A 27,002-nucleotide genomic window follows, 5' to 3' on the forward strand; every position below is an offset into this window, starting at 1 on the left:
TTGGGATGTAGTAGAGACTGATGCTGCTGTGTAAGTAGAGTAGGAAATACAGGAAGAGGAATGGGCTCCCTGGAGCTGAGCTGGAGCAGGAGGGAGAACCAGTGTTGGCGAGGCCACCGAGGAGCGATGAGAATCATGGTGGCTCTGTCCCTGCGGAGTTTGGATAATGTCCGCAACATCAGAGGTAGTGGAGGAAAGGCATAGAGGAACCGGTCCGTCCAGTCGAGCAGGAATGCATCCGGGGCCAGACGGTGAGGAGAGAAGAGTCTGGAACAGAACTGGGGCAGCTGATGGTTGTGAGGAGCTGCAAAGAGATCTACTTGAGGAGTACCCCACCGAGCAAAGATGGAGCGGAGCGTGGGACGATCCAGAGTCCACTCGTGAGGTTGAAGGATGCGGCTGAGATTGTCGGCCAGGGAGTTCTGTTCGCCCTGGATATAGACAGCCTTGAGGAAGAGATTGTGGGCCGTGGCCCAGGTCCAGATGTGGATGGCCTCCTGACAGAGGAGGGGAGATCCGGTGCCGTCTTGCTTGTTTATGTAGTACATGGCGACTTGGTTGTCTGTGCACAGGAGAAGAACCTGAGAGTAGAGAAGGTGCTGGAAGGCTTTGAGAGCATAGAACATGGCTCTGAGTTCCAGGAAATTGATGTGATGTTGACGCTCCTGAGGGGTCCAGAGTCCCTGGGTGCGAAGATCTCCCAGGTGAGCTCCCCACGCATAAGGGGAGGCATCTGTGGTTATGATCATGGAGTGAGGGGGTAGATGGAAGAGTAGACCCCTGGAAAGATTGGAGGAGTTCAACCACCATTGAAGAGATTGCTGAAGAGACGATGTCACAGAGATGGGATGAGAAAGAAGATCGGTGGTCTGAGACCATTGGTTGGCTAGAGTCCACTGAGGTGTCCTGAGGTGGAATCGCGCCAGAGGAAGTACATGGACCGTCGAGGCCATGTGGCCCAGGAGGATCATCATCTGCCGAGCTGGAATGGAGTGATGAAGGAGCACCTGACGGCAGAGGTGGAGCAGAGTCCGATGGCGGTCTTTAGAAATTCGGAGGGGAGAAATGCCCTCATTAGAGTGGTGTCAAGGACTGCTCCAATGAACTGAAGTCGCTGTGTGGGAAGCAGATGCGACTTTGGGTAGTTGATCTCGAAACCCAGGAGATGGAGGAACGAAATGGTGTGTTGGGTGGCTTGTAGCACAAGCGGAGACGTAGGTGCTTTCACCAGCCAATCGTCCAAGTAGGGGAACACCTGAAAGTCGTGAGACCTGAGGAAGGCCGCCATCACAATAAGGCATTTGGTGAACACTCTGGGTGATGAGGCGAGGACAAAGGGTAGCACCTTGTACTGATAGTGATGGTGCTGTATCTGAAACCGGAGATAGCGACGTGAAGTCGGATGGATTGGGATGTGAGTGTAGGCATCCTTGAGGTCTAGGGAGCATAGCCAGTCGTGATGAGAGAGAAGAGGGTAAAGCGTGGCCAGGGAGAGCATTCTGAACTTCTCTTTGACCAGACACTTGTTGAGGTCCCTGAGATCGAGGATGGGACGAAGGTCTCCTGTTTTTTTGGGAACCAGGAAGTAGCGGGAGTAGAATCCCTGACCCCTTTGGTCCGGAGGTACCTCTTCGATGGCATTGAGGAGAAGGAAGGATTGGACCTCCCTCAGGAGGAGGGGGGTTTGGGAGGAGTGAGAAGCAGACTCTACGGGAGGATGGTCTGGTGGAAGAGTCTGGAAGTTGAGAGAGTAGCCGTGGCGAATGATGTTGAGGACCCATTGGTCTGATGTGATGACCTCCCAACGACTGAGGAAGAGTTGAAGGCGTCCTCCGATCGGCTGAGGAAGAGGCAATGAAGGTGGGAGACTGGCTATGCTCTGGAGAAAGGAGTCAAAAGGGTTGAGACGGTTTTGATGAAGGAAGAGGCTTGGCAGGTTGAGTCTGTGGGCGAGCCTGAGGCTGATGCTGGTGGCGAGGACGGCGAGACTGTTGTGGAGGCGGGTTGAGAGGTCTGGCCGAGAACCTGCGTTGGTAAGAAGACTGTTGCCTGTAGGGGCGAGCAGGTGGAGTCTTCATTTTAGGTTTGATCAGAGTGTCCCACCTGGTCAAGATAAGGAAATTGGGTCATTAGGGCATAGACAGGGGGTGGGTAAGCAGAGTGGGCAGACTTGATGGGCTGTAGCCCTTTTCTGCCGTCATCTTCTATGTTTCTATGTCTCGTGTGCTTCTGGGTGGTCGAGTCCAGGGATTCTCCGAAGAGTTCATCACCCAGACAAGGTGCGTTAGCCAGGCGGTCCTGGTGGTTAATGTCTAGGTCAGAGACTCTCAGCCATGCCAAACGGCGCATAGCTACCGCCATGGCAGATGCGCGAGAGGTCAGCTCAAACGAGTCGTAGATGGAGTGAACCATGAATTTCCTAAGTTGGAGGAGGCTGGAAATTTGTTGCTGGAAGAGAGGAACCTTACGTTCAGGAAGATATTTCTGTAAGGAGGAGAGCTGTTGCACCAGATGCTTCATATAGAAGGAGAAGTGGAAGGTGTAGTTGTTGGCTCTATTGGCTAGCATGGCATTTTGGAAAAGGCGCTTACCAAATTTATCCATAGTTTTTCCCTCTCTGCCAGGAGGGGTGGAGGCATATACACTAGAACCCTGAAATTTTTTCAAAGTAGATTCCACCAGGAGGGATTCGTGGGGCAATTGAGGTTTGTCAAACCCTGGGATTGGAATAACCCGGTACAAGCTATCCAATTTGCGAGGGGCCCCAGGAACAGTGAGGGGAGTCTCCCAGTTTTTATAGAAAGCTTCCCATAAGATGTCGTGGACGGGCAACTTTAGAAATTCCTTGGGAGGTTGTTCAAAGTCTAGGGCATCAAGAAAAGCCTGAGACTTTTTAGAGTCAGACTCTAAGGGGATGGAAAGAGCTGCTGACATCTCCTTAAAGAATTTAGAGAAAGAGGATTGATCTGGTTTGGAGACGGTGTCGGTCATGGAGGGTTCTTCGTCGGTGGACGAAGCGTCCTCTTCGGTACCGTGCGGGGAATCTTCCCACAAGTCTGGGTCTCTAACGTCGGGGTGTGCACTTTTGGACATTGGTGTAGAGGGCTCGGCATGGCGGGTCTTTGAGAGAGATTTGCCTGAGCGCACCGAGGCGGTACCGGGTGAGGAAGACCGATGTCGTTCCCGGGACCGGGCAGGGTCGGCAGCAGCACGGGTATGCGCTGTAGGTGTTTCAGCCAAGAGCACCGGCATAGAGGTATTAATCGGTACCGAGGGGGTCGACACCGATGGGACAGTGCGAGGCTCGGACCGGTCCTGTACCGGAAGGTGCGGCGCCAGCAACGCCAGCAACAGTTGTTGGAGTTGTTGCTGCAGCTGCTCCTGTAACTGTGTTTGGAGTATGGCCGCGATGCGGTCATCCAGGGGAGGCACCGGTACTGCTTTTTTCTTCTTCGGTACCAAAGGTGCCGCTCTACGCTCCGGCGATGAGGAGGCCAATGATGAGGCACTCACCGAGATCGGAGCGGAGCGTTTGCGGGGTCGGTGCGGTGCCGGGAGGGCCGGTGTCGCAACCGTGGCAGGAGGGCACTCGAGGGAAGTGGAAGGCTTCTTAGCCGGCTTACCTGGGCCCAACGACCCCGAGGAGGGGTCCGGTGGAGTCGACGTCGTCGGTGCTGACTTTTGGGGTGCCGTCGACGTCGCAGCCGATTCCATGGCAGATCCGGTACCGAACAAAATATTTTGTTGGATCTGCCTATTTTTCAGAGTGCGCTTTTTAAGCGTAGCACATCGGGTGCAGGTGACAGCCCGATGCTCTGGACCCAAGCACTGCAGGCACCAATTGTGCGGGTCGGTGAGAGAGATCGAGCGTGCACACCACTGGCACTTCTTGAAGCCCGGTTGAGGGGGCATGAAGGGGAACACGGCCTCCGCAAAATCAAAGCCGGAGGCCTGGATGGTGACAACAGGCCCCGCCGGGGCCGGCTCGAAAAAATAAAGAAAACTCGACGAGTTTGTTTTTTTTTTGAAAAGAAAATTGAAGGAATCCAAAGGGAAAAAAAGAAGCAAATCGAAAAAATACGCGAGCGGGAAGGCAAACTAAATGATTTCAACAGCCGTTGAAACACATGCGACTTTTTCGCTCTGCGGAAACGAAGAAACTGGGGACCACGCACTCCTCCGTCGGGCGGGAAGGCACTCGCGCATGCGCGGTGCGGCCAACTAGAACTTTCTAGTAAAAAGTGTCCATACCGGGGCTCCGTCGGTGACGTCACCCATACATTAAGAATATGCTGCCTGCTTGTCCTGGGATAATAGTCTTTTCCTCTAGGAACTTGTCCAAACCTTTTTTTATTCAGCTATGCTAACCACTATTATCACATGCTCTGGCAATGAGTTTCAGAGCTTAACTATTCTTTGAGTTAAAAAAAGTTTCCTCCTATTTGTTTTTAAAAGTATTTAATAGAAACAGAGAAAAATGAAGGCAAATAAAGATCATATGGCCTATCTAGTCTGCCTAACCATGCTATCTACTATCCCTTCCTCTCCCTTAGAAATCCAATGTACTTATCCCAAGCTTTCTTGAATTCAGACACATTTTTCTACACCACCATCTCCACCAGGAGGTCATTTCAAACATTCATCACCCTCTCTGAGATAAAGTATGTTCTGAGGTTACTTCTTAGTCTATCCCCTTTCACCTTCATCCTTTGCCCTCTTGTTCCAGAGTTTTATTTTAATTGAAAGAGACTCGCCTCATGCACATTTATGCCCCTTAGATATTCAAATGTCTTCATCATACCACTCCTATCCCACCTTTCCTCCAAAGTGTGTGTGTGCGCATATATATATCCGCTATAATAAAACCCTTAGCGCGCATGCGCACTTCAAACTCCATATGTCCGTGCTCTGTGCTGCCGCATGCGCAGTAGAAGGAGCATGGTTTTGTGTGGCAGTTTCCGCATGTGCAGTGGGAAGAAGGAGCATTTGGCGGTTTCCCCATCTCGACAACAAGCGTTGGAGCCTGCGGTGGTTTAAACATTGCCTTCCCTCTGCGACGCTGCAAAAACCAGGAGACTTCTCCGTGTGCTACAGATTGTCTTCCCTCCGTGATGCTGGACAGGGGAAGCAGGAAAGGGGTACTGCTGGACAGGGGGAGGTGAAAGGAAGGGAGAAGGGCTACTGCTGGACAGGGGGCGCAGGGAAGGGGTACTGCTGGACCAGAAGGAGGTGAAAGGAAGGGAGAAGGGCTACTGCTGGACAGGGGGCGCAGGGAAGGGATGCTGCTGGACAGGGGGGAGGTAAAAGGAAGGGAGAAGTGCTACTGCTGGACAGGGGGAGAAGGAAAAGGGTACTGCTGGACCGGGGGAGGTAAAAGGAAGGGAGAAGAGCTACTGCTGGACAGGGGGAGCAGGAAAGGGGTACTGCTGGACAGGAGGAAGGTGAAAGGAAGGGAGAAAGGCTACTGCTGGACAGGGGGAGCAGGGAAGGGGTGCTGCTGGATTCCACGGTATTCACAGTTTTTTGGTATTTGCAGGCCAGCTCTGCCCCTAACCCCCGCGAATATGGAGGGAAAAGTATAATCATCTGCGAAGCCCAGATCAAAGTAGTAGATTTTAAGTTACAAGTTTATAATTATGACAAAGATGAAAAAAGGCTTATATTCTTGTCCACTGACCTCACAGCTCCTGATTCGACGAGCCCATGCTGGAGTATTGGGGGACAGTGGCTGGAGGGGAATAGGAAAGAGGTCATCCGCTACCCTGAAAAATATTATAATATACAAAGAGAGGTTATCCCAAACATATCTTCATCTAGAAACTCTGTGTTGCAAATCATTCAAAACACTGCTATCAAGATCATTACTAACTCTAAAAAATTCGATCATGTAAGTAACCCCTCTGTTAATAAAAGCTCACTGGTTTCAGTCAGACATAGGATCACGTACAAAATCTTTCTATTGACTTTCAAAACTCGCGCTTCTAACAGTTCAGACTTTATAAACAAGTATCTCAATCCCTATACTCCATCAAGATCACTGAGATCTATCTCACAACATCTATTAACCATACCATTTTAAGACTATATCAATACTCTACATACATCTGTCTTCTCAGTGATCACCACATCACTATGGAACTCCACTCCTATCACTTTGAGGGAAGAGACATCATTGAATCAATTTAAAACAAAACTAAAGGCATTTTTATTTAAAGATGCCTATAACCTCTAACCATCCTTATCAGGACAATATATCTCATTCTAATTTTATTAATATCTTTTTTTTTAGGCATAGCAGAAAATTTTTCTTTTTTTTACCCTTCCTTTTGTTTTAACCTTAAATGTCTCTTTCCTATCAAAACTGTAGTTCTCCCCTCTTATCCTATTGTACAAGTAAGTCAGTTTATGTTATTTATCATCCTTAAATGTATTGGTTATTGTAAATCTACCTGCAATTTTTAACTATAAACCGCCTAGAAACTATGTATAGGCGATTTAACAAATTTTAAATAAATTTGTACTTATAAACATACATGATTTTTTTTTCCAGTTTTACATATCTTGAGTAATATCTAAACTGAATCAATATTTTCTAAGCCTCTTCCTATTTTTGCTGCTCTGATTTAGAGACATTTCTATTAGAGAATGACACGGTGGCGGTTTACCCGCGGCCACCGCATTTTAGCCGCGGGTCACCCGCCAAAAACGGGGAAGAAAACTAGCAGTCGCTGCGGCGACGGGGACAAGGTCATTCACCGCCCGCGGGGCGGTGAATGGTCTTGTCCCCGAAGTGAGGCATGAAGGATCGCGCGGTCCCCGCAGCTCACACCCGCCTGCCCAATCGATTCTAGTGTTTAGCCAGCTCTCTCCCTTCTCCTCACCTTAGTTTGTAGATTTTCTTTTTCGGCGACCCGCACGCGCGGCTGCTCAGTGTTCAATCTTCTGCTCTGACGCAACCGGAAACAGGAAGTTGCAGCAGAGCAGAAGATTGAACACTGAGCAGCCGCGCGTGCGCGGCTCTCTGATAGCTTGCGGGTCGCCGAAAAAGAAAATCTACAAACTAAGGTGAGGAGAAGGGAAAGAGCTGGCTAAACACTAGAATCGATTGGGCAGGCGGGTGTGAGCTGCGGGGACCGTGCGATCGCTAGTGTTCCCGGCTCAAATTGGAAGGAGGGAGTGAAAGGGAAAAGGATTCTGGGCCAAGGATTCTGGGCCAAGGGGAAAGAAAAACCCACAGCAGGAAAGAAAGGGAAGGACTGGCAGGTGAGCCAGATGCTAGAAGCAGGGGGGGGGGGAAGAAAGAGGGAAAAAAGCTAGATGGGGTTGAAAAGAAGAGACACACTGGTATGGAAGAGGAAGATAGGGGAAATCTGGACACAGGAAGGTAACAGAAAGAGGGGAAATTATGTGCATGGGGCATAGGGACAGAGACATAAAGGGGACATGCCATGGGGATGGTATATGGACACAGGGGGGAGGGGGCAATGACAGATACATAGGGGAGATATTAGAAATGGAGAAAATAGGAGCACAGAAGCGAGATGGTTTGTGGGGATGGGACAGGGACCGAGCTCGCAGGCTCCAGTGGTTTGCACAAATTACATTGTAACGTGCCATGAAAATAAGAGGGAGGAAGGTAGATAGATAAGCCACGTGAGAGGAGCTGAAGGGTAGTAGAAAGGAACAGATGGTAAAGGAGGGAGGGAAGGGTGGTGGTGGAAAGGAATAGGACAGACATTGAAGGAGGGTGGAGAGGAACAGACCCCGAAGGGAAATGTGGAAGACAGAGTGGGAAGAAGACAGATGCCAGACTATGCGGGAGCGGAGGGAAGAAGATGGGTGCTAGACCAATTGGGGGGGGGGGGGTTAAGGGAGAGGCACAGTAACAGCAAATGGAAGACGCAGAGAGAAGACACACAGTGGATGGAAGGAATTCAATGAGAAGATGTGGAAAGCAGAAACCAGACAACAAAGGTAGAAAAAAAAATTATATTTATTTATTTATTTTTTGCTTTAGGATAAAATAGTATATTAGTTGTGTTGATAAAAATTTATAAACAAAGCCCTGCCAGCTGAACATCTCTTTCTCTAGTTCAGCAGCAGGAACTTTGATTTATAAGAAAGGAATAAGCTAAATATTACAGTACTAAGGCTTATATGGATGCAGCGGGGACGGTGACGGGGCGGTGAATGGGATGGCAGTGGCGGTGACGGGGCGGTGAAAGGGATGGCGGTGACGGTGACGGGGCGGTGAAGGGAACGGCGGTGACGGGGCGGTGCAGAGGATGGTGGGCCGGTGACGGGGCGGTGACGGGGACAGATTTTTTCCCCGTGTCATTCTCTAATTTCTATCACACTTCATTACACTGCAGACAGATCTCTTGCAGACCCTCCCCAGGAGATGGTCAAGTAGAGGCCAATTTAAAAAATTCTGTATGTAAAGCAGTATTTAATGCATGGAAATAGACATTCACATTTCAATTTATTTTGATATTCTGCACCATAAGTAAATTGCTTTCTGAACAGTTTACAGTGGTTTACAAAGTCAAGCATAAGAAAGGAACTACAATATCGTTCAAAGGACAAAAAAAGAAAGATTAGGTAGGGCTGGTTCCATTCCTAGAGCATGGGGATATTGCTTTGCTGAACCAAGCTACAAAATTTCCTGTATAGTATACATGCAATGTTATGTGCATATAGTCATTATGGCCTGGAATCTGTATAACGTGACCCAAGTTGTGTGTGCAAATCTGAGTAAACAACTTTTCTTTTTAATTGACAACAATTATATACAAAAAAACAGAGCTCAAATCATATGATAGAAAGAATGACATGTTCCTTCACTGCACCTGCCTGCACCAAGAAATAAAAAGATAACATCTAAATACATTACTGTATTTGTTTGCTGTTGTCTTATGAACCTTTAATAGAGATTTAAACATTAAAAAAAGAAAACATCTGTTACAAAAACTCAACGATCTAATAGAATCAAGCGGGTATTTGTTCCCCTACCTTTCGTGGCTTAATCCTCCCTTGGTTTTATTTTTACTTTGTTTTTTTTTTTTTTACAATTGTATTTATGTTACTTGTTGTTTACCGCTTCCCTCCTTATATGTACTATTGTATTAAAGAATGAATGTTATGTTTGTTGGTTTTTAATATTTTACATAACTTTGGAACTTATGTAAATCGCATTGGATTTGGACTATGCGAGTTAATCAAAGAAACTAAATAAACTTGAAACTTGAAAATAAACCCCCATCCCCTTCTTCCATCACCCTCCTCCCAAGCTGGCAAAATCCGTGTCTCAATCCTATAGAGACTAATAGTGTCCACTTTCACAGCAACCAATTGCCATCGCTGAAATGCTTTCCACCTCTGTTCAAACAGCTGAAATCGGTGGTACTTTATTGCCATCATCTGATACGTTTCACACCACTTATCAATCTCATCGACCATCAAATGTCAGTCCGGTGGAGATGGCTATTTCCATACAGTGTCAAGTACCATATGTGCTGCTACTATACCCAGCTGACACAATTTATTCTCCCCTCCACAGGCAGATTAAGCAGTGCAATTTCCACAGTGCTACCCAGTATTTGTTTCCAAAAACTCTTCACACGTTACCACCACATATGAAGATTATTTGCCCCACTCCTCACACTCTCCAATAGAATCCTCCACATTGCTTGCACATCTTAGTTATCTATATTGGGGTACGGTACCACTAAAGTAGCACATTATACCCATTTTCAACAACACGAGGGTTGTCATTCCCAGAGTTTTAACCCACTCTCAGTCATCCAACTCCCTTCCCAAATCTACCTCATAAGCTTTCATATATTGCAACTTCACACCCCCTCCCCCTGTCTCCCATTAAGACATTTATAAATTTGTGGAGTCGCCCCCTTCTGCAAACTAGGTCTCAACACCTGTTCAAATGTAGTTTTTTCCCGTAGGACTACTGCCAATATGCTTAACTCTGGATATAGTGCTGAACCTTAAGGTAGAGAAAAAGATCTCATGACAATAACCCAAATCTTGCAGTATCTCTCCAAAACTTTTAGGCCTCCCAGTTCTCAAGTCACAGCACTGCTCCATACACACTAATCTTTGAGCCTCCCACCGTTGAAAAATATTCTGTTCCCTCCCTGGGTTAAACTCTGGGTTGAATCAAATTAGAATAAACCATGAGTATCTACACCCCTCCAGAACCAGGCCCTAGTCTGCTGCCAAAGTCTCATGGTGACCCTGCTACATGCTCCATCTATCCCCCCTTAGCTTCTCACCTCTCTCGGGCATCCACAGGCAATGCATCAGAGGAATATCCAATGGATTCTCCTGCTCGAGTTCTACCACTCCAAAACTGCAAGCAATTGTGTGCTTGCCACTCCAAAACTGCAAGCAATTGTGCAGCTTGATAGTACTTTTTAATATTAGGGACTGCTAATCCTTCCTCCTGCTTTCCCCAAATACACATTACCCCTCTCCCAAATCTAGGGCTTCGCCAAGCCCAGATGAACCGTGAAATCCTATTCTGTATTTTCGCACACAACTTAATTGATTAATAAGCTAATCAGCGCTGATAATAGGCAATTACAGTAACACCTAATTATAAGTTACGCATACTACTTTCTAAGCATATTCTATAAGGTGGTGCGTGTCATTTCTAGTATGCAATTCTCAAGAGGGCATGACCAGGGGAGGAGCATGAACAGATCATGGGCGCTCCTAAAAGTTATGTGCACTGGGGTTTTTAGGTGTCATATATAGAATATAGCCCATATGTTTAACTTTACCGAGACTTTCAGCCATACCTAGGGGTAAGTTTAAGGAGGGGTTTGCTTTACAAGTATACTTTACATAGTCCACATATATTATTATAAATTAGCCTGGATCATTCATTCATGTTCAACAGTTGATGCCAATGTAAGCACATACATTTACTAGAATAATGGAAATCAGCAGACAAATCTTACAAAAATCATGTCGCTGAAGCGAAGAAAATTTATTACACCTCAGAAATAGACAACTAAACCTTCAACATCAAGAAACTATTTCAACCAATGCATGCAAGAACTGCTCCCCCAAGACCAGGTCTAACCAATGCCATCACCCAACCTAGTGCCCAAGAACTTGCAAACTACTTTTTAAACAAGATTAAGAGCGTACAACTAGAAATCAGTAAAATGGCACACTCCACCACTCCAGAAGTACAACCAGACCTTGCTACCCCATCCCCTGTACAGTAGGCCAAATCTGGAACACCTTCAAAATCTCTCACTCTTGAAGAAGTACTTCCACAGCTAAACAAACTAACCACCAAAAGCTGCATACTGGACGAATGCCCCTCATGCCTGTATTCCCAAATCACCTTATTCACTGGCTTGTTGCATTACTAAACAATCTCTTGAAGGTGGACCAGCTACCTGCACATATGGGTTGCATCTCACTTATCCCAATTCCAAAAAATTAAAGAACAATCCTAATCTCACCATCCAATTTCAGACCCCTGCTCACCAAGCTACTTGAAACACTAGTTTGTACAAGGCTTACTGCATACATTGACAAATTCTCCTGCCTATACCCCTCCCAGTATGGCTTCAGAGCCCAACACAGCACCAAACTATTATTACTAACACTAACAACCAAAGTCAGGCAGCTGCTGAGAACTGGAAAACAATCTATCCTTCTACAGTTCAACATCAGCAGCATTCGACTTGGTCAACCACAATCTCCTGATAACTAAACTCAGTGAACTGCGCCTGACCGAACTGTCCTCAAATAATTCAAAGAATTCCTGACAAACAGCGAATACCGTTTATGGAAAGATGGGTCCTTTTCCCAGAGCTGGAAAGCTTTCTGTGGTGTTCCCCAAGGATTTCCGCTATCCCCAGAACACTTCAACATTTTTATGAGCACCTTAAGTAACCTCCCCTTTACAGACAATGAATGACTACTGTCCTTCACAGATGACATCTTTCTCCTGATTCAACACAACACAGATGCCAAGGAAGCTTCCATAAAAATGTCCAAAAGCATTGAAAAAGAATCTACTCTTGGGCACTCTCCCACAAGTTAACACCACAAAAATAAAACTACTCTGGTTTCACACTGCCACTCAAACCATTTCCATGACCCAATCTCTCCTCTCAGGCTCAACACTTAATGTGGAAAGATCTTCCAAGGTTCTTGGAATCTTACTAGATTCCATCCTCTCCCTTGGACCCCAAATATCCAGACTCCATTAAAAAAAAAAACCTTCTACAGCTTAAAGCAATTAAGGTTGATCAGACCTTACTTCTAGTCACCACTTTGCTATATTGGTTCAAATGCTCATCCTAACTCAACTTGACTACTGCTACTCCATCTATGCAGGTATAACCTCCTCCAATATGCACAAAATCCAACTGATCCAAAATACTGCAATCAGATTGATAATCGGCATTGAAGAAATATGACCCCCTTTCTGCTTACTATTACAAACTTCACTGCCTACCTATAAATGTTAGGATCTTGTTCAAACTATCCTGCACTATCATGCCCTCGACTCCAACTCTCCTGAACAAATAATCCACTTATTCTCCGACTCCTCCTTCACATCTTCCAGAATCAACAGCACTCATCAACTGCTCATCCTCATCCAGAGGAGTGAAATATAAATTAATATTTAATGAACTGTTCACTTACACAGCCAATAGAACTTGGAATAGCCTCCCCACATTCATTAGGGCAGAATCAAACTACCTCACCTTTAGGAAAAAGCTGAAAACACACTTCTTTGAAAATTCCTTACTGCTCAGTAGTTCCTCCTACTTACCAAGCCAAGAATTGTCTTCATTCCTTCTCGACTTTATAACTAATGCCCTTTCTCCCATCTATGTATATGAAACTGCTATCCTCTATGCAAGGAATTATCTTCTTTTAAGAACATAAGAATTGCCACTGCTGGGTCAGACCAGTGGTCCATCATGCCTAGCAGTCCGCTAACACAGCGGCCCTTAGGTCATCTTACCTTTGGGCCTCAACTTATAAATTGCCTTGAACCTATATTGGATAAGTGCAATCTAGAAATTCAGATTAGATTAGGGTTACCATATTTGTGAAACCAAAAAAGAGGACCTTGGTTGTCTCTAGGTTTCTGCTTTCCTAATAATCTCTTCACTCTCTCATTCTTTCCAATGTCTGACTTCTTTCTGTGCCCCTTCTATATGATATGGCCCTCTTTCTTACCATTCCATCCAGCCTGAGCCCCCCCCCCCATCTCTCCTTGATCCACCATTTCCCTTCTGTGTCCATCAGTGTCACCATTCTACCTCTTTTCCAGAATCACCCTTCTGTGTGCCCATCTCATCTATATGCCTAACTCACCTCTTTTCCAGAATCTTCATTGTGTCCCTGTCCTTATCCTCCCCACCCCCTATGTTCCCCATCTGCCCTCTCAACCTTCTTATCTTCCCCCATTTTTTCAGCTTTGCTTCTCTGTGTCTCTATTTCACCTCCCCCCTTTTCAACATTATCCCCCTTCAGCATTGCTCCCACTCTGTGTGTGTCCCTATCTCCTCTTCCCCTTTTCAGCATTGCCCCATCTGTATCCCCATTAACCCACCATTTCAGTATTATTCCCCTGTTTGCCCATCTAGCCTCTTTCAGCTTTGCCTCCCTCTGTGTTCCTATCTACCCCTCCCCCTTTCTTTTTTTTTCATAATCTTTATTCATTTTTACATCTTACAACAAGTGTATCAATAAATTGACAATTGAAATTAAGTACCGTATTTTCACGCATATAACGCGCACGTTATACGCGTTTTTACCTACCGCGCATACCCCTCGCGCGTTATACGCGTGAGCGCGGTATACAAAAGTTTTTCTACATAGTTCCCACCCCGCCCGACGCCCAATTCACCCCCCCCAGCAGGACCGCTCGCACCCCCACCCCGAACGACCGCTCGCACGCGCTCCCACCCGCACCCGCATCCACGATCGGAGCAAGAGGGAGCCCAAGCCCTCTTGCCCGGCTGACTCCCCAACTCCCCAACAATATCGGGCCAGGAGGGAGCCAAACCCTCCTGGCCACGGCGACCCCCTACCCCCACCCCGCACTACATTACGGGCAGGAGGGATCCCAGGCCCTCCTGCCCTCGACGCAAACCCCCCTCCCTCCAACGACCGCCCCCCCCAAGAACCTCCGACCGCCCCCCCAGCCGACCCGCGACCCCCTTGGCCGACCCCCACGACACCCCCACCCCCCTTCCCCGTACCTTTGGTAGTTGGCCGGACAGACGGGAGCCAAACCCGCCTGTCCGGCAGGCAGCCAACGACGGAATGAGGCCGGATTGGCCCATCCGTCCCAAAGCTCCGCCTACTGGTGGGGCCTAAGGCGCGTGGGCCAATCAGAATAGGCCCTGGAGCCTTAGGTCCCACCTGGGGGCGCGGCCTGAGGCACATGGGCCCAACCCGACCATGTGCCTCAGGCCGCGCCCCCAGGTGGGACCTAAGGCTCCAGGGCCTATTCTGATTGGCCCACGCGCCTTAGGCCCCACCAGTAGGCGGAGCTTTGGGACGGATGGGCCAATCCGGCCTCATTCCGTCGTTGGCTGCCTGCCGGACAGGCGGGTTTGGCTCCCGTCTGTCCGGCCAACTACCAAAGGTACGGGGAAGGGGGGTGGGGGTCGGCCAGGGGGGTCGCGGGTCGGCTGGGGGGGCAGTCGGAGGTTCTTGGGGGGGGCGGTCGTTGGAGGGAGGGGGGTTTGCGTCGAGGGCAGGAGGGCCTGGGATCCCTCCTGCCCGTAATGTAGTGCGGGGTGGGGGTAGGGGGTCGCCGTGGCCAGGAGGGTTTGGGCTCCCTTCTGGCCCGATATTGTCGGGGAGTCGGCGGTCCTTCGGGGTGGGGGTGCGAGTGGTCCTGCCGGGGGGGGTGGATGTATCGGACGTCGGGGGGGGGCATCAGGCTTTCAGGATGGGGACAGACCTTCAGGGGGGACAGGCAGACCTTCAAGGGGGGACAGACCTTCAAGGGGGACAGGCAGACCTTCAAGGGGGACAGGCAGACCGAAGGGAGTGAAAAAGCTATAAAATAAACCCACTAGCGTGTCAATGTGTTGAGAGGAAGAGGTGGTCTGGGAAATTCTGCTGAGAAAACTCCGGGTCCATTTCCACCCCCCAGTTACCCTAGTCCACTCCACTCAACTGGTTCACATACTGAGTGGGTCTTTGGGTGTTGTTCCTGGGATCTCTTTCAGTGGTTTGTCAGTATCTCCTTGTGGTCCAAGGAAGGAAACTTTGTTAACCTTAGCATTGACCTTCAGAATATATTTGTAACAGCGCTGCTTGTGTGGCATTACCGTAGGCTATGTAGTGATGGAAATAAAAAACAGACCTTTGCACATTTTTGCACTAGGTATATGGTATAGGTATATAGGTATAGGTATTCCTGCACAGCTACCGTAAGTCCTTGTGAAGTTACGGTACCTTGTTCTTTCTGTATTTGACATCTAGCAAGGTCTCTGTTTGGAAGGAATGATTTAAGTTATGGTAAAAGCAGATAGCATTGCTGGTTTTAAAAAGGTTTGGACAAATTCCTGGAGGAAAAGTCCATAGTCTGTTATTAAGACATGGGGGAAGCGTCTGCTTGCCCTGGATCGGTAGCATGGAATGTTGTTATTCTTTGGGTTTTGACCAGGTATTTAGTGACCTGGATTGGTTACCATGAGAATGGGCTACAGGGCATGATGGACCATTGGACTGACCCAGTTAGGCTATTCTTATGTTCTCATCTGTAGGGGCCTTTGTTTTCACTTCTTATTTTAATGTATTTTTTCTGGAAACTTATCAGTGTTTTTTATAATGGGAACAAAAATGGAAGAGAATTACCGTAATGTGTGTGGAATGGGGGGGGTTGTTTAACTACCATAATTTCTTCAGCTAAATACCGGTAATTCAATCCACCTCAACCAGACATAGGAGAACTCACGCACCATTGACACACCCTCCAACCAAACACGTGAAAAGAAAAAAACTGTTCATTCTTATAAACAACCTTATAACTTTTAATCTAGAGTTAGTGAGTATGAATTCAGCAACAAGAACAGAAACATGTTAATTCTTATAAACTATAACATTAACCGGTAGATCAAACGAAGAATGGAGGACAAAATAATCTAAATACAGTTACCGTAATTACGGTAAAGTTGTAAATAAACAAAGTTTACAGGTTTATTCAGTCATCATCATCACAGTCATCTGAATCCTTGAATCCATCAAAATCCGAATTGTCATCATCGTCATTAAATAAACTGAGCACGGCCTGCAGACGATCCTCGTTTATTTCCGAAGTGATATCGTCATCATCGTCATCATCATCATCATCATCGCTGATATCCATGTTGTTGCCTCCTTCCGCTGCACTGGTAGTACCCGTAGTGTCATTGGTTTCATAAACAATGCCCGCTTTTCTAAATCCGTTTCGAATGGTATCTGGTGTTATTTTGTCCCATGCTGAAGCCACCCATTTGCAGACTTCTGTGAAAGTTGCCCGCTTCTGCCGCCCCGCGGGTGTGTACTCGTGCGTGCCGCTCTGCATCCACTCCTCCCACTCCTTTCTAATAAAAGTCTTGAATGGATGATTCACTGCGATGTCAAGTGGTTGCAGCTTACACGTCAGGCCTCCAGGTATCACAGCGATGTGGGCACGAGTAGAATTAATGTAGGCCTGAACATTTTTTTCTTTGTGGGCAGCCATGGCATCCAAAATTAACAAGGATTTTTTTGCAAAGAATCCACCCGGTCTTGCCCTAAAGCATTTATCTACCCACAATCTCATTACGTCGCAGTCCATCCATCCCTTCTTGTTGCAGTGCACAACCACACTGGTGGGCAGCTTTTCACGGGGCATAGTGACCCTTTTGAAAATGAGCATGGGCTTTAACTTAACCCCGCTAGCTGAGCAACCAAGAACGACTGTAAAACACGTTCTTTCATGCCCAGTTGTGATGATGGCAACAGATTTAGTACCTGTGGGGGCTATGGTTCTTGTTGCTGGAATGTCGAATGCCATTGGAATTTCATCCATGTTGATGACGTCCTTTGCAGTGATGCCAAGTTCAGATATTTCTTTGGCAACAAAGTCACGGAAATCAATCAATTTTTGCTGCCAGTCATCTGGAAGTCGCTGGCCAACAGTTGTTCTCATTCTAACTGATAGTCCGTTCCTTTTCATAAATTTTGAGATCCATGTGAAGCCAGCTTTGAAGTCGGGTATTCCTCTTCCATTGGCAAGTAGTTTTGCCTTCATCTGAATCGCAACAGTAGAGACTGATTGATTTTGCTCCCTTCTTGCCAGAATCCACTGCTTCAAGTCATCCTCCAGCTGAGGCCATTTTGGTTTGGCCCCACGACGTGCCCGTTTGCGCGGATTGCATTTCTCCAGTTCCTTCTTATCTTTTCTCCATTCACGCACCGATGTTTCTCCAACATCGAACTCTCTCGCTGCGGCCCGGTTGCCTATTTCCTCAGCTTTCGCAATGACTTGAAGCTTAAAGTTCACTGTATATGACTTTCGTCTTATTCCTGCCATTATGGCGGTACATTTAAATTTAATTGATAAACTCTACTACCGGGTAGATAAATGCAGAATACCAATCTGAAGAGATCAAATTAAAATGTGGGCTCTACATGCAGCATTAATCTTTTATAGGCTTACCCAAAGGCTGAGATGCTGTTGTATAGTCAAAATAGTATTCACTGGGCAAATTACAAGGCCAGATAGAGGGGGGCCACAGCCACGTGGTGAAAAGCACACCACCAGAAAAACAGCCTTGGTGAAAACTAAGCGGCAAGCATGCTCAGACCATTGCGCATGCTTACAGAGCTGGGAGCAGGGCAGGGCGGGCGAAAGGAGAGTCGGGACAGCGCACGGAGAGTCGGGGCAGTGCACGGAAAGTCAGGGCGGGTGAACGGAGAGTCGGGACAGCGCACGGAGAGTCGGGGCAGTGCACGGAAAGTCAGGGCGGGTGAACGGAGAGTCGGGACAGCGCACGGAGAGGCGGGGCAGTGCACGGAAAGTCAGGGCGGGTGAACGGAGAGTCGGGACAGCGCACGGAGAGTCGGGGCAGTGCACGGAGAGTCGGGGAGGGCGAAAGGAGAGTCGGGGTGGCCAGAGGAGAGTCGGGGCGGGCGAAAGGACAGTCGGGCTGCATGCGCGTTATACCCGTGAGCGCGGTATACAAAAGTTTTTATACATAAAATCGTGGTTTCTGCGCGTTATACCCGTGTGCGCGTTATACACGGGTGCGCGTTATCTGCGTGAAAATACGGTACATCACTTGAATTTCTTTCATATTTAACAGTAATACATAAAATTTAACCTCTTCCCTCCCTCCCTTACCATAACATATGTAATTTTTTTAAAAAAACATATACAATAAGTGAAATACAGAGTAAATTAATCATTTTACAATATAGACATTACTTAAAATTCTCAAAAATTCATACTTATTAATACCCTCCCCTCACCCACCAAAACTTTTCCAACCATTTTCCAATCTTATTTACCTCCCATCCCTCCCCCCCCCCCCCCCGGATGTGTACATTATCTTATAACAAACCATAACTATAGAGATTCTACAAAGGACGTCAATGGGCCCCAAATTAATTTAAAATTATTCCCTAATATGGCAGCATTCATTTTCTCATATTTATATATTAGACATAAACTTGCCCACCAAAATGTAAAGTTGAGGTGATCCCAATTTTTCCAGTTTCGTGTAATCAGTTGTATAGCTGTACTTGTCATAATTAAAAAGAGACGTCTTTTATGTTTATCTAGGGGATCTTTAATATGCAAAATAGTACCGCAAATTATTATTTCATAAGTTAAAGGAATCTCAGAATTTAAAATATTATTAATTTTTTCCCAAACTGATTTCCAAAAAATCAGAATTCTAGGGCAGTAAAACAATAGATGGTTTAATGTTCCTATGTCAAGGTGACAGTGCCAGCATTTTCTCTCTGTATCCCTATCCCTATAATTCCCGCTTGCTCCTTCTTTGTGTCACTATTTGTCTCCATTTTCACTGTCCCCTCTCTTCCCTTGTTCCCACACCCTGTAGCTAGCATCTTTCCACCCTCTCTCCATCCCGTATGACGTTTTTCCTTTCCTTTCCCCCTCCCCTCTCTCTCGCTTCCCATTCACCACGAGTCCTGCACCTGTCCCTTTCCCTTCTACCTGCACCCCGTTCCCCACGGCCCTCTTCGGCAACTGTGCAGTGGCAGCGATCAAGACGTACTGCCGACGTTGGGGCCTTCCCTCTGCGAGTCCTGCCTATTTGTTTCAACTTCTTTGTTTCCTCACAGGCAGGACTCACAGAGGGAAGGCCCTGACGTTACAGTCGGCAGTCCATCTTGATCGCCATTGCTGCAGAGTTGCTGAAGAGGGCTGCAGGGAAGGGGTTGCGAATGTAGATGGAAGGGAAAGGGACAGATGGGAAGGCTGCCAGAAGAGGAAAGAGCTCTGGAGCATGCCAACCCCCGGCTGGGTTAATTTCTTTGTTAGGCTTTTGCCACCGCCCCCCCCCCCCAAAAAAAAAAAATGCCAAAATCCAGCAAATTAGAAAAGCTTCCCGGGCATCCAATGGAGCCCCCCAAAAAGAGTATATGTCTGGGGAAATCCGAACATCTGGTAACCCTAGATTAGATTAGATAATTTTAAACAGGGAGAAGTGCATAATTTCATTTTGAAAATTTGCCAGTACTTCCCAGGAAAAGTAAGCATGCATATGCTCAGTTATAAAATTACTTCCTTAGTCTCTCTGCAGAGGTCACTATGCACCACGAGAAAATATTGTTACACAGCAGGAAATGGGACAGCATTTAGCAATCTTATGCAGTAGCATAGTACAGTGGTGCCTCACACAACGAACTTAATCCGTTCCAGGAGCAAGTTTGTTATGTGAAACGTTCGTTGTGTGAAACGCGTTTTCCCATAAGAATACATTTAAAACAAAATAATTCGTTCTGCAGCCCTGTTTTCCCATAAGAATACATGTAAAAGAAAATAATTCGTTCTGCAGCCCTACATTTCCCTCCCTCCACCTCACCTTATATGCAGAGTCTGCCAGCCCTCTCCCTCCCCCAGCTGCACGCTTCCAAACCTGTCTGGCTCTTACGTCGGGTTGAGAACCTTTGCTCTAGGAGAAGCGATCCTTGTTAAAGAGCCCCGAACCTGCTACCAAAGGTTAAACCGGAGGCGGAAGGGTTAAACAATTCTCATTTTAGCTCTTGAGCCTGACTAACATCGGCTGTTCCCTGCAGAGACGGTACAGAGGGTTTTACTTTATCGAGCGGGGAGGGACGGGGGAGAGGTGGGGCCGCCCAGGTAGAGAGAGAGAGACCAGCATCAAGACGCATTTACCGTGGCCTGGGACGCCAGTTCCCACCGGAGGCCCAAAAGTTTTCTGTTTGGTGAAGGCGGCCGGGGACGGGAGAGATGTGCGGAGCTGGAGGTGCGGGGCGGCTACTGCTGCTGCTGTGCGGACTCTTCCAGGCCTGGCAGCGGATAGGTAAGCGCAGAACCGGGCGCAAGTCCTCGCGGGCCACCTCTGGGGGAGAGGGTTTGCGGAGTGGGCCTCGAGACTTGGGCGGGGGAGGGGAGGGCTTGTTTTGTGCTCTCTTTCTCAGGCGGGTAAATGCACCTTTGTGCTCTTCAGGTTGGGGAGGGGGAAGGACTGAGGGCGAGTTGGGTGGAAGGAGGGAACTGAAGACAAGACTTTTTTCCGGCTTGTCTGTTCGCCTGGGAAAAGGCTTCCAGGAGCGCACAGTTTCGGCTTAATCCCGCGCCATGTGCGTGTAAAGGGTGGGAGGGAGGGGAATGTCCTGTCCTGTCCCCAGGCGGCGGGGGGGGGGGAGGTTTAAAAATATGCGGTGGCGGCGGGGGGAGGTTTAAAATATGTAGCGCCACTGAACGATGCAGCTCGGGCGACTTCGTTGTGTGAAACGAAGTCCGTTGTACGAATCAAGACAAGAAGTTCGTTGTGCGCAGCGTTCGCTGTGCGAGGCGTCCGTTATGCGAGGCACCACTGTATTCCTCAGCTCTGCAGTACATTTTTTTCAGCATATAGCTAGTCATTCATTTTCAAGATCTCGCCCTTTTCTCTATAAACTATTTTACTAAAACAAGTATCTCTCTTTTTCATACTTTTCTTTTACTGTCAAGCAGCAAAAACATTTGGGTATAGCCTGTAATGTTTAATTAGTCTGCTCAAATGTGGCCAGATTAGCTTTTTTATATGATGATATGGAGGCTAGGAACTGTTGGCAGGAATCAGAGGATGTCCACAGTAACAGGGTACCGTACTTTCACGCATATAACGCACGCGTTATACACGATTTTACAAACCGTGTATAACCTTGCGCGTTATATGCGTGAGCGCGTTTTACAACTTTTTTTTACATAGTTCCCCCCCCCGACGTCCGATTCACCCCCCCTTCCCGCAAGACCGCTCGCACCCCCACCCCGAAGGACCGCTCGCACGGCACCCGCACCCCGAAGGACCGCTCGCACGAACTCCCACCCGCACCCTGAAGGTCCGCTCGCACCCCCACAGCCTCCCGACCTCCCCCCCATCTTGTAGGAGCTCCTACCGGTGTCCTGCTGCTTCCTCTTGGCGGTCCCGGCCCTTCTGTGAGCCCTGCGCCTGCGCTGCTTCCTCTTCCGGCGGTCCCGCCCTTTCTCTGGGTGCGGGTGCGGGTGAGCGGTCCTGCTTGGGGGGGGGGGGGTGAATCGGACGTTGGGGGGGGGCATCAGGCTTTCAGGGTGGGGACAGGACTTCAAGGGGGCGAGGAGAGTCGGGGCGGGCGAAAGGAGAGTCGGGGTGGCCAGAGGAGAATCGGGGCGGGCGAAAGGAGAGTCGGGGCAGCATGCGCGGTATACGGGTGAGCGCGCTATATAAAAAATTTTTTACACATATTTCGGTTTCCCGCGCGCTATACCCGTGTGCGCGTTTTACACGGGTGCGCGTTATCTACGTGAAAATACGGTAATCATATTCTGTTCCCTGTCAACCATTAGGACTCTCATTGCTTCATGCACCCAGTAAAGGGGATCCTTTATAGCAGGCCCCGACAAATTGTCTTAGGATCTAGGAGCAAGCCCAAAAAGCTGGAAGCCAGACTCAGAATAAGTGGAATTATTTATGCACATTTATAAATCCCCTAGAACAAATTAGAAACCCCATAGAAATCAGATTTCACATGCAATGAAACACTGAAGTTTAAAAAACATAAAAATGCATTCTATCATTGTATGAAATACAAATATATCAGGAAATATATAGCCCCAAAGCAAACACATTCCAGTAAAAAACTTAAAATGTTTTCCTTTTTTTCTCCCTGTTATAAAAGGAGGTGGCTAAGCACATGGTCCCCACCCCCCTCCCACACATGTCCCGCAGCATGTGGTGCATGGAAGGTCTTCAGCTGGCCATCCAACACAAAGCTGGCATGATACAGGGGTAGAAAGGCCTGAGGAGTCCATATCAATCAATTTTAATAAAGGGGTTTTGAGGCAGATAGAGGCTTTTAGGGGAGGGGGGAGGAGAATGGGGCGTAGTGGTTAAAACTACAGCCTCTGCAGCCCTGAGGTTGTGGGCTGAAACCCCATGCTGTTCTATGTGACCCTGGACAAATCACTTAATCCTCCACTGCTCCAGGTACATTAGATAGATTGTGAGTTCACCAGGATAGATAGGGAAAATGCTTGAAGTACTGTATGTACACCTCTTTGAGTGTAGTTGTAAAACTACAAAAAGGCAATATACAAGTCCCAAACCTTTTCTCCTTTTTAAATAAAAATTGGGACATCCAAGATGGCTACCATGGGATTTTTGCACCAAAAAACAGCCCAGAGAAGCTTCACTAAACTTTAAAAAATTATGGGAAATTGTTTATGTAAGTGAGGGACCCTGTCTCTGGACCCAGAAACTCTTAAAAATTGAAATTTCTGAACCCTTGATTTTCCCCATAGGCTGCAATAGCCAGTATTCACAGAGCTGTGCTGGTGCCTGCCTGCTTCAGTTTCTCCTGTAGCTGGAAATCATGCTGAAGACTTCTACCTCTGGACTAGATTGTGCACATCCAAGTACTGTTATCTTCGGGCTGAAGCCAGACTGAGACCTCAACCCCCCAAAAGACCATGCGCCATGAAGGGGGCAGGTAAAATACAGCCAGCACCCGTTAAAGCTCTTGGACTGCCATGGGGTCATACAGCCTGCACTCAAGCTCCTGATAAATCAGGGATGTAAGCTAGCTTCTAGGGGAACGGACCCTGAGCTCTAAAAAGTTATTGCAGGCTGACTATACAGAGACCTAAATGGTTGCCCTGCTAGCTACAGACGCGGTGAGACCCAAATAATGCAAAAAGAGATTATGTACTTACCCTGGTAAGCTCTTTTCCAGTAGATAGACGAGACATTCTAGACCAGGCATAGGCAATTCTGGTCCTCGAGAGCCACAGGCAGGTCAGGTTTTCAGGATATCCACAATTAATATGTATGAGATGAATTTGCATACACTACCTCCTTGAGATGCAAATTTATCTCATGCATATTTATTGTGGATATCCTGAAAACCTGACCTGCCTGTGGCTCTCAAGGACCGGAATTGCTTACCCCTGTTCTAGACAGTAGGTTATTTTCTTTTAGTCGACTGGTTGCAGAAGAAATCCACTCTGGATATTTCACTCTGCCTCTATAGTACTTCACTGATCAGTTTAGCACCCTCTACAGTTAGTACCCAAGCACCGAGGAGCACCGAATATACGTGAAATAGAGGCACCTGTAACAATAGGCTCAAATCAACTGTTCTGCTCAAGAATTCCACCAACAGTAAAGTGAAATGGCAACACCGGCTCCAAAGAAGCTGAGAAACCTCTCCCCAATAAATGGAATATATATATACAAATTATTTCCAGCCCAAAAGGGCTGACAGGCATCCGAGAAACAGCTTGGAGAAGCATCAACAGATTGAAAAATGTAAGCAGGAGCAGTAACTACTGGACGGGAGTCTAGAATGTCTCACCTATCTACTGAAAAACAGTTTACCAGGGTAAGTACATAATCTCTTTTTCCAGTGAAATAGGTGAGACATTCTAGACAGTAGGGACTTACAAAAGCAGTCCCCCAAAAACTAGGGTGGGCTTGCTGCACCGACCCGGAAGACTGAGGACCCAAAGGTGGAGTCCTGCCTTGCCACCAAGTCCACTCTGTAGAACTTGGCAAACGTGTTAATAGAAGACCATGTTGCTGGCCTGCAAATCTCCACAAGAGAGACAACTCTAGCTGTGGCCCACAAAGAGACCACACAGATGGCAGAATGTGCCTTGGCTGAAACAGGAGACTGAGTCCCCGCAAAAATGTGAGCTAACAAAATGGCCCTATGAAGCAATCTGGAAAGCTATCATGGCCTTGGAAGTGGGAGCGTCCCACTGAACAGAATGAATTGGCACAAACAAATAGTTAAAGAGACAAAACTTGTTGGTGATCTCCAAGTAACGCAGAAGAACTCTGCACACATCCAGTTTCTTTAACAGGCAATCCGGTGACTGGGAACCTGATGGCTGAAAGTCAGGTAAACACACATCCAGACTGACCAGGAAAATTGTAATCATGTTCGGCAAGCAGGAAGAAACCATCCGAAGGAAAAACCCCGTCTCCAAAATATGGAGGAAAGGATCCCTGCAAGACCAAGCCCTCAGTACCGACACCTGATGCACCCATATAATGGTGATCAGAAAAAATGGTCTTGAGCGTCAAGTCCAAGAGGGTAGCATATCAAAGTGGCTCAAAAGATGCCTTAAGAAGGCTAGATAATATCTGGTGAAGGACCGAAAAAGGGAAAAAGTGCTTAACCGGTGGTCGGACATGAAGAGCTCCCCTCAAGAGTCTAGTGAAATCAGGCTGAGATGCCAAGGGAGACTGACACATCCAGGATCTGAAACAGGAGTGTCCGGGCACATGGACTCGAAGAGAAACCACAATAAGACCTGTATCCAAACCAGCCTGAAGATGAGAATGAGTGAGATTGTAGCTGAATAAGGGTCCACCTGGACCTGTGCACACCTAGTGTGGAAGGCCTCCCATGCATGTAGTGTAAGCAGACACCGCAGATGACTTTACAGACTTCCAGAAAGTATCAACAACCAGGGCAGAATATTCTCTCGCTCTAAGGCTGCATTCAAGAGCCAAGCCAGGACCCAAATCCTGGACCCTGCGTGAGGAAGTCTGGAGAGAGGCTCAGCTGAAGGCTGTGACCACTGTGTAGGCACAGCTAATCTGGGTACCAAGGACTGCGAGGCCAATATGGAGCCACCAGAATGACGTGGCCTGGAAGAACTGCAATCCTCTGAAGGACTCGGCCGACCATTGGCCAAGGAGGAAAAACATACAGCTGCACCAGAGCGTCGAGCCCCTCGTTTCCAGGCTCAGATCTTCGACTGAAGAAGTGATCTGCTTTCTTGCCATGGTCAAAGAGGAGTCTTCCCCATTATTTCATGGAACGCCTTTGGGGACAGAACTCACTTACCTGGATCCAGAGGCTGTCTGCTGGAAAGTCATCTACTCCCGCCACCTGCACCGCTGACAAAGCAAGGGCATGATGCTCCATCCAATGAAAAAGAAGATGAGCTTACTGAGCCAGAGGAGTACTCTTGGTTCCTGCTACTGTGTCGTACTATTGGAGAAGACCTGAATCTCTTGGTCCACCAGCGTCTGTAATCTTGACAGAGCTAGCTGAATGGCTCTGAGCTCCTACCAGTTACGTGACCACTGTCGCTGAGATGGTGTCCAACACCCCTGAATAGGATAACAATTGCAATGACCTCCCCAGCCCCAAAGGCTGGCATCTGTCAGCACCATGATCCAGGAGGCAAAATGTAGTGGATTGCGGGAGAAGCCACCAGGCCATGCTTGCTCGACTTCCAAAGGCCAAGGTAGATAGGTCTGCAAGGAATCCCTGTGTGGAACCTGGTGAGAGAGCAAAACATGTTGTAATGGACTCATGTGCACCCTTGCCCAAGGAATCACATCCAACATGGCAACCCATTGAGCCTAGAACCTGAAGATAATCCCATGCCGAAGGAACCGCCCCTCCAGAAGGGAAGAAAGCTGAGCACACAGTTTCTGCCAGCAGGCTACTGGCAGAGAGACATGTCCCGCTGCCAAATCGAAAGGAACATCCAGGTATCGAGTGCATAGGTATCAGATGGTGCATTTATCTTTTTTTTTTTTTTCTTCATGTTTTGAATCTGACAATCCAACCCAGGTCTTCCAGCACCTGGAGCATCTGCTCCAAAGTATGGCATCCCTCGGCCAAAAAGGGTGCTCTAATCAGCCAGCCATCTAAATAAGGGTGTACCTGGAGACCACCACTGAGTGAAGGTCTGGGGTGCTGAAACCAGTCCAAAGGGTAGGGCCGAGAAGTGATAATGCCGTAACAACCTGAAACCACAAAACTTAGCGGTGGATCGGAAAAAAGGGGATGTGCAAGCACATCTCTGTAAAATCCATAGAAGCAAGAAACTGTCCTGGAGGCACTGCGGCAATGACCGAATATACAGTTCCTATTCAAAATCATGGAATCTTGAGAGCTGAAGTCACATGCTGAAGATCTAGAAAAGACCTCCACTCATCTGAGCCTTTCTTTGGCACGAGAAAGTATATGGAGTATCTGCCTGAGCCCTAGAGATCAGGTGATACTGGATCCAAAGTTTGAAATTCCAGAAAATGCCGAACGGTGGTTGGAATCCTGAGTGCTTTGTCCAGGCGATCTGAGCAGAGCCCATTAACCAATCTGTCAGAGGTCGAGCAAATTTCTGTTTGTAACCTGACCAAATAAACGCCAAGACCCACTGGTTGGGTGTAATGCGCATCCAGACAGGCAGAAATGTTTTGAGATGGCCCCAAACCACAGCAGGGAATCCATTGGCCTGGCGCCATTGTGCTTGTACATCA

General features: G+C 47.7%; 1 protein-coding gene across 4 annotated transcripts in view; it reads right to left on the reverse strand.

Moving 5' to 3' along the window:
* The window catches only part of CARF (calcium responsive transcription factor), a 152,436-nt gene that overhangs the window by 69,331 nt on the left and 56,103 nt on the right, over positions 1–27,002 (reverse strand). For all 4 annotated transcript variants that reach the window (XM_033945032.1, XM_033945036.1, XM_033945034.1 and 1 more), the window contains exon 6: positions 5,678–5,762. In XM_033945032.1, the coding sequence (XP_033800923.1) occupies positions 5,678–5,762 (85 nt within the window). The remainder of the gene's footprint in view (positions 1–5,677; positions 5,763–27,002) is intronic.

The sequence above is a fragment of the Geotrypetes seraphini genome, chromosome 5 (assembly GCF_902459505.1).
Source record: "Geotrypetes seraphini chromosome 5, aGeoSer1.1, whole genome shotgun sequence".
Taxonomy (NCBI): domain Eukaryota; kingdom Metazoa; phylum Chordata; class Amphibia; order Gymnophiona; family Dermophiidae; genus Geotrypetes; species Geotrypetes seraphini.